Below are 8540 nucleotides of genomic sequence, written 5' to 3'. Positions count from 1 at the left end.
CAGTGCAATATTATTTCTTTTATCAACACAGATATAGATAATATTTGCTGTTGTGACATCAAGATCAAATTGATGGGGTATATACATTTATGATGTGTCTGCTTAAGCTTCAGAAAGCTTGACAGATAGCTGATTTTATTCACATTTGGAAGCGGCTGTTTTCGATCAATGTCCGAATTTATTCTTTGTGCCACTTGAGACCAGAAAATTGAATTTGTGTCACTTGAGATGTGAAGTATAATCCATCTTTAGTCAGTTATCAATAATAAAATTTGAGATTTTGGCTGTCGCAGTAACATGGAAAACTCTAATAAAAATGAATAAGAATGTCAATTATTGACGACCTTATGAGTATCTCCTGTCCGGTTTTATTCAGCCATGGACTGTCACCCAGCCTAAATCGAACTGTAATAAAGCAATAATAATAATAATTCAATGAACCTCAAATACAAGACTTTGAACTACGGGAGATTAGAAATTTGGACGTTTGCAGGATCAATTTGGATGGAGGCGAACTAGAGAATAAGCATACTTGACGTCATACAGTAAAAGAAAAGGTTCGAAGTGCGTTTCACACCTTCAAGATCCTTGCAGTTAATTACCCGTGCTGGTCGCTGCAGTTCCTGTTTGAAGAAAATAGTTTAACAGTACTTTGGTCAGTGAAATTAAAAGCAAGTTGGCCTCTAAAAGCTGGGGGTGTGGCTTAAATGAAAAAGAAAACATTACATGGAAGCACGCACCTTTTTGTTTCCTTCGTCACTGTACCGCCCCCTACGGTTCGTCTGTGAGACGCCCTCTCCTTAACTTCCCCCCTCCCTTCCCCAGTATCTCGCCTCCTCCTCCAACGCGTACCCCCTTATAGACTTTTGCATTAAATCGCTTTTCATTCCCTTGCCATGGCAGCCGTGCGAATTGGAGGATTTATGCCTTTCGTGCATGCAGCCACACGGCGGTAATTGTTCCTCGAAGCGTTTGGCGCTTTAGATGTTAATGAGCGCCACCAGTTTGCGCCATGCAACCAACCAATCAACCAACGTCAAGTTCCACTAGTTGCAACGTTTCCGATGAGCTGAAAGCCGCCAGAAGAAGAGGATTTGTGTATTCTTGCACGGACACATGCACTGAATTAGACACCGTATGCTTGGCGTGAGGGGGGAAAAGTGCACACCAAGACACGGGCTGGTGCACGCCGCAGCGCCAGTGGCAGCAGACGCGGAGGAAGGGAGGAGGGAGGGGGGAGATTCGTGCTTCTCCCTACGTGCCCATGAATGAAAGTCACGGCGCTCGTCTCCTCTAATGTGGGATTACAGTGCATTATCTTCCGCTTTTCCTTCTTTTTTTTCCTCCCTCAAACAACATCTTTTTTTTTTTTTCTATTTCGTGTCTCGCAACTTTGGCTCTGGGTTTCTTTGAAATGACACTGCTAAATTCATTTGCTGGAAGAAGACTGGAGCCAATATCGGCGCGCCAGCTGACTCGTCAATGAGACTGTGTTATGGAGCTAAACGCAGAGGAGACTTGAATCTTAAGGATTCTCCTACAGCCGACACCGGGGTGGTAGACCAAAATCTATGTTTGCATCAAGACCCGAACCCGAAGAAGGGCCATGGGCGTGATGTATTTTTCATTTTATTTTTATTTTGTTGTTGTTATTGCGGGCTGCGTTGGCGTTTACAGGCATCTGCACGGTAAGCGGATCTTCATTAACCCGAGACATACGCATTAGAATAGGGCTGAGCTATCCACGGTGCTGAAATGGTTTTGGCGTCACTGAAGTTGCTTTTTCTGTTAATATAGGTGTGCGCAGGAGAAATAATAGTCTCTGTGATATCCCCGCGGTAGTTTTACGCATTGCAAATTGCCCACAGGAACAAAATGCACAAGAATGTGAAAATTCACCAGATCTAAAGTCCTCATAAATGCCAAGTGCATGTTGCTGGTGTATTAAAATGAGGCAGATTTTGGGATGTCTACAGCGCTGGCGTGAAAGCTTTTGTGGTCTTTTAAGGAGGGGAAGGGGTTGTTGTGTGTGCGCATTCGTGTGTGCGTGTGTGCACGTGTGCGTGTGTGTGTGAGCGAGACAAGGGGAAAGAGAGAGCAAAACTATCAAGGCACATTTCACATCGATAACATGATCAAAAATATTAGCCCTTTTATAAAATACAGTGGCACCAAATAATTTGCCTTTTGGCATTGACTTTTGTTTAATACCAAACGGCTGATGAGATTTCCACCTGTTCTTTTTTTAAGATAGTCACCGCAGTCTTTTTGTTCATGGGAGCACAATTTATTTTATGTTGATCCCGCCCACCCACTGATGTTGGTTATGTGGGATGAGTGATAAATCTTTTGGCGATGGGATGGGAAGGCTGCAGTGTTTGTTTGAAAAATCAAATAACATGTACTATTTATATAATCAAAAATATCCATATCTAGATGGATATTTGTTCTGACAAGAAGTCCTCTAGTAACCTATGACATTTTACTTGACGTGTCACCGTGTCCTTCTACCCGCTAGAGTTTTATAAAAAAGATTCCCAATGTAAAAACTTTACCCGCTGCTTTTACGTAATATACTCAGCATATTAAAATTGTGCAAATATGCTTTGTTTATCAGGGCACCCTCAGAATAAAATCGCATCCCTTGCCTGCATAATTAGGTGGTGTTTGTAGGCCCGCTTAAATTTGCTTTTTCAAATGCTGGTGACCGATATGCCTTCTGGGAACGCATTCTGAAACTTGTGTTTTGAACTGTGACATTTGTACATGTGTAAAACAGCACCCATCCTTTTTCTTTCCTTCCCTAGATGACACCTCATATTGCCACCGCACTTGAGTGAGCTGGGGCAGCTTCTCCCAGGAAACATGCATTTCTGGGCCCTGAATATAATCCTTGTGATTGCATCATCTCTGTGGCTGGTCGAGATGTATGACAATTACGGGGAGATCTGCCGCAACCTGTGCACATGTGACGAGAAGGAAGGCATCCTAACCGTCAGCTGCGAGAACCGAGGAATCATCAGAGTGACGGAGATTAGCCCGGTTCAATTCCCCGCTTACCACCTCCTGCTGACGGGGAACTTGCTGAAAAAACTGTCGGTCAATGATTTTATCAATTACACTGGAGTGACCATCCTGCACTTGGGGAACAATGACATCTCAGAAATTGAAACAGGTGCCTTCAACGGACTCCAGGGATTAAAGAGGTTGCACCTGAATAACAACAAAATTGACATTCTGAGAGATGACACATTTGTAGGACTGGAGAGTTTGGAATATCTACAAATTGATTATAATTACATCAGCAACATTGAGCCCAACACCCTGAGCAAACTGCACCAACTGACAGTGATGATTCTGAATGACAATCTACTCTCTTTCCTGCCTCCCAATATCTTTCGCAATGTCCCGCTGACGCATTTGGACCTGCGGGGGAACCGGTTGAAGATGTTTCCATATGTTGGCCTCCTAGAGCACATGGACAAGGTTGTGGAATTACAGCTGGAAGAGAATCCATGGAACTGCTCATGCGAGCTGATCGCTCTCAAGGCCTGGCTGGAGAGTATTGCCTACACGGCTCTGGTGGGAGAAGTGGTCTGTGAGACACCCTTCAGGCTGCACGGGAGGGACCTGGATGAGGTGTCCAAGCAGGAACTATGCCCGAGGAGGCCCCAAGAGGACTCGGGAAGGCAAGCGCCCCCGAGCAGCACCAACGGATATTACCAGACCACACCGGCTGCTGCCACATCCTCAGCCACCTCATCTGCTGTCTTTCGGTCCTCTTCCAGACCTACCAAGGGCACACGACAATTCAATCGAACTAGGTTAAAGCCCACTTCGCGACTCCCAGGCGGTAGCCCTTACAACTATGGCCCCATCATTGCTTTTCAGACCAAATCGCCTGTGCCTTTGGACTGCCCCACTGCTTGCACGTGCAACCTGCAGATATCCGAAATTGGATTGAATGTAAATTGCCAAGAGAGAAAGATCGAAAACATCTCCGACCTAAAGCCCAAGCCATACAATCCGAAAAAGATGTATCTGACGGGAAATTATATTCCCGTGGTACGAAGATCAGATTTTATCGATGCCGTTGGATTGGATTTGCTTCACCTGGGAAACAACAGAATAACCGTGATCCATGACAGGGCTTTTGGGGATTTAACAAATCTGCGTAGGCTGTATTTAAATGGTAATCTCATGGACAGGCTCACAGGGGAAATGTTTTTTGGGTTGCAGAATTTGCAATATCTTTATTTAGAGTACAATAAAATCAAGGAGGTTGACTCTGGCACATTTCGTTACCTTACCAATCTCCAGCTGCTATTTCTCAATAATAACCTCCTGAAAACATTACCGGTGGGCATTTTTTCCAGCCTCTCCTTGTCTCGACTGAATTTGCGCAACAACCAGTTTCAAAACCTGCCTGTAAGCGGTGTGTTGGATCAGCTCAAGCTACTGGTGCAGATAGATCTTTTTGAAAACCCCTGGGACTGCTCCTGTGATTTAGTGGGTATGAAGATATGGCTTGAGCAGCTCAGTGCAGGCACAGTGGTCAACGAGATTGTGTGCGAGACACCCAAACGTCACGCAAAAATGGACCTTCGCTCGATCTCATCGGAGCAGCTGTGCCCTGACAACTCTGATGCCTATGTCTCACCAACCCCCCCTACCGAGGAGCCATTAGACGACCGGGCCATCCTCACAGATGCCCCACACAAGTTCAACTCCTCCAGCAGCACTGTACCCCTGTCAGTCCTAATCTTGAGCCTCTTGCTTGTCTTCATAATGTCAGTCTTTGTGGCAGCAGGCTTATTTGTTGTGGTGATGAAGAAGCGCAAAAAATCCCAGAGCGACCGCACCAGCACCAACAACTCTGATGTTAGCTCCTTCAATTTGCAGTACAGCCTCTACAGCAACCGCTCTGGCACCAAAGTGAAGGCCCCGGCTGGTCACGTTTATGAGTACATTCCACATCCGATGGGTCACATGTGCAAAAACCCCATTTACAGATCAAGGGAAGGAAATGCAGTGGAGGATTATCGTGACCTTCACGAGCTCAAGGTGACTTACAGAAGTACCCCAGACGAGGAGAGGAATCACAGCATGATGAGGAGCCCTGCGTTCAGGGTGAGCACCATTGAACCAATGGACAACCCCTCTCCAGTCCAGGATGCAGACCATTTCTTTAGAGGCATCCTTGAGGCTGATAAGCAGTCCCCTCATCAGTCCATCCCATCCCTTCCAGTTGGGGGAAATGTAGAGTACAAATACACAGGCCCAGTGGCATATACCTACAACCCAAATTTTGATGTCAGGCGTCAGTTCTTGCACCCAGACAGGATAAGAGAAACGGTGCTCTACGGCACGTCACCCAGTACTGTTTATGTGGAACCCAACAGAAATGAATACTTGGAGCTAAAAGCAAAACTGCAGTCTGAGCCTGATTACCTCGAAGTTCTTGAGAAACAGACCACCTTCAGCCAGTTCTGAGCCACAGAGTCATTCATGCAATGGAGCATTTTGTCCCATTTCAACCCTTCGGGAAATTCAGTTTCTTGGGTGCCTTGGCGCAAACAAGGACAAGCAGGAGAAAAGTGGATGAGCCCTGCAGGGCGTGCCGAACCATCTACTTATTTGTGCAACGTGACATTACAAAAACCGGGGATGAACACAATTGCCAACTAATGATGCAAATTTTATTTTTATATAGCAATGATTACTAATTTGAAGTGTCTAAGTATGTCCAGCTTCAAATTCAGGAATATAACCGTGCATAGGGTATATTGTCAGAGTCAGAAAAGAAAAAAAAATGTTGATACAATCACCCCTGGACAAAACAACAACAATAGAAAACAAACATACAAACAAAAACACTGTACAGCAGATGATAAAACTGTGTAGGAATATTTCCTGCTGTAGTCTGTAAGTAAGTATTTATTGATATAACCTGCCATGTCTTTTCAATATCAAACTTTTGATTCAACATCAACATTACCTGTGTCATCATACAGCACAGTTTTCTGGAGAATGAAAAAAAAAAAAGAAGCTTTTGTTTTATAGTTTCATTTCCTGTAGCTTGGCAATGTAAAGTGGCTTTCTAGTTTTTGCGGGAACTGGCACACCCCGAAGATACATGGAAAAAAAATGAAAAAAAAGACTGTGCCAATTGATGAGGAGGAGGGGAAAATTGTCTTTGTATGCTTTCAGTACTTTTGGGGAATCAAAAGGCAAGTTCATAAACACTCATATAAAAGATTATTATATTAAAATAAATTGGGGTATTGATTCTCAATATATAGATTTATCGAAGCAAAACATCTTAAATGATATTTGAAGTTTTGATTTTGTTGTGTAATGTTGCTATTTTAATCTATGTAACACCTATTTTTATACAAGCATTGGCAGAATCTCTATCCCTTATTGCGTCTATGTTTTGGATTGCTTTGCACTTCTTGCACTATATTGACCAAACTATGTTGTTGTCATCAAATAAACATGATGTCGGTTCTCATGATATGTGTGGCGCAAGGCTGTCGGTGGGTTGAACTGGCCGTTTTTGAAAAGGTAGTTACCAAAAGGTATTATGAAACTATGGACTCCATGGTAACAATTTGCACCTTACCCAGGTACTCAAAAGGGTTCAGGAATGTTTCCAAGCTGAAGGACAACTACCAAGGTTACAAAATAAGTACTTTGAGGAATATACAGCGAGCTGCAAAAATCGGTATGCAGTAGTACCACATTGATGAAATTAGTGACATATTATATGATGAATATATATATATTTTTTTTTTACTTATTTTTTTGATGGTTTTGATTTTTCTGTATGATGAAATGAAAAGTGAATTGAAAGTATTTCACTTTTGCACCCTACTTGTATTTCCTGTGACAGACAAGTGTACCCCTACAGTTCCAGACTGGAATATTGCTCTTGATGTAAATACTGCCATTGTCAAGAGTGAGTCCCAAACTACTTTCAATAATCAAACAATTCAATAGCCCTTTTAAAATGGATCTTGACTATGTTGTGGATGTGGGACGATTCCAGTTAGTAAATTCAATGTCAAGATTAGCACTCAAGAGCATAGCAAGTTCATCAGAGCGGAAGTAAGATTTTTATTTTTTATTATTATTATTATTATTCTAGTAGTAGTAGTATTCTTATTCTGCCTTTGGATTCAAAGAAGGCAGCTTTTACAGCTAATCGGATTCAATGTGTTAAGGTCCTGAGTGTGTGTTTTTTGGAAATGAACTGTAAGTAGTTGACCTACTTAAATCCACAATGTACGTACGAAGGTTTATTGAAAATCAGCATGCAGATATGACGAGCAGAAATGATTTGAATCCTCTTGGCTATTTCTTTGAATGTCAGTTTTTCTTTGTTTCAACATGCTCACCTTTGTGTAGCAAATTAGACGCCGTCTTTTCATGAAAGGCCCGAAGAGAGCAGAAGGCACCATTTGGAAGATGAGGAGTCCTGGAACTGAATGCAACTGTGGACATGTCACAGACGTGTAGCAGAGGCAATGACTCATAGCCAGGATGTTTGTGTGTGTGTGTGTGTGGGGGGGGGGTAATGAATGTGCTTGTCTCCATATGCATATTTTGGCCTTGCAATAATTTTGCCTGACAGATTCTGACGTAGAAGCACTTTGGTTTATTATACTATATATGAACACTATTTTCTGCTAAAGTGGCCAATCGTTGAGGAAAAAAAAGGATGCTGTTCAATAGGGGTGAAAGCTTGTTAAGATTCGACAATCATAGAATTTTGAAGAAGATGCAATGCAAAAAGGAAACAAAATTTGACGGAATCCATGAGTGCGTGCAAGTATGTGCCAGCCTGAAAGCCGAGTTTCAACAACGTTATGAGCAAGTGACCTGTCCACAGTTGTATGGACTCACAAAAACGTGTGAGTTTGTGCATATGTGTTTGTGTACGTGTGTGCCTATGCGTGCGTGTGTGGAGTCCTGCCAGTTAAAATAATGCTTTTAATCAGCCAATAGGCTTTTTAGGGTCTTAACATAAATGTAAGCACAAAAGGCTGTTTAATGATCCCCTCCCATTAATCTCTTGAAAGCTTTGAGTGTGTTTGCCGTTTTGTTGTGCTGCTCTCCAATGTACTCAGTGGTTCGAACACAGTTTTTTACACAATTACAAATGAGTGAGACTTATATGAAAAACACATAATCCCCTTGAAGAGAAAAAAACACTTGTGGTGAAATTGGTGAACATGATGCATCATGCAAAGTAAGAGGTCTGTCATGCAAAGTGTGCCTGCTGCATGTGTCAGTGCAAGCTAAGTTACCTCTTCAAGACAACAGTGGAATAATAGAAAACACTTGTTGTGACTCTTGAAATCACAATAAGTGTGAGCAAACATTTTTAACGTAATCGTGCTTTACATTTTCGAACCATACCACTCAAGCCGTGTTGGCTCGGGTGCTTGAACTCCAGCCATCTCGCGACAAAGCAAAAATACCAGGCTAATTAAAAATTGTAATTGTTTGGCAGATACATGTGTTCATTGTAAATG

At 42.7% G+C, this 8540-nt stretch overlaps 1 protein-coding gene across 1 annotated transcript; it reads left to right on the top strand.

Annotated features, from left to right (window-relative positions):
• Positions 1-2865: 2865 nt before the first annotated feature.
• On the top strand, positions 2866-6365 carry LOC133149860 (SLIT and NTRK-like protein 5). The gene has a single exon (XM_061272041.1). It carries the CDS (start codon positions 2866-2868, stop codon positions 5491-5493), a length of 2628 nt encoding a protein of 875 aa, XP_061128025.1. The 3' UTR covers positions 5494-6365.
• Positions 6366-8540: the final 2175 nt, after the last annotated feature.

Source organism: Syngnathus typhle, linkage group LG2 (genome assembly GCF_033458585.1).
Source record: "Syngnathus typhle isolate RoL2023-S1 ecotype Sweden linkage group LG2, RoL_Styp_1.0, whole genome shotgun sequence".
Taxonomy (NCBI): domain Eukaryota; kingdom Metazoa; phylum Chordata; class Actinopteri; order Syngnathiformes; family Syngnathidae; genus Syngnathus; species Syngnathus typhle.
Note: the sequence above shows the minus strand (reverse complement) of the source record. Positions and strands in the feature narration are given on the sequence as shown.

Excerpts from the sequence above, each read along its gene's own strand:
- LOC133149860 (XM_061272041.1), top strand. The coding sequence starts at position 2,866 with ATGCATTTCTGGGCCCTGAATATAATCCTTGTGATTGCATCATCTCTG.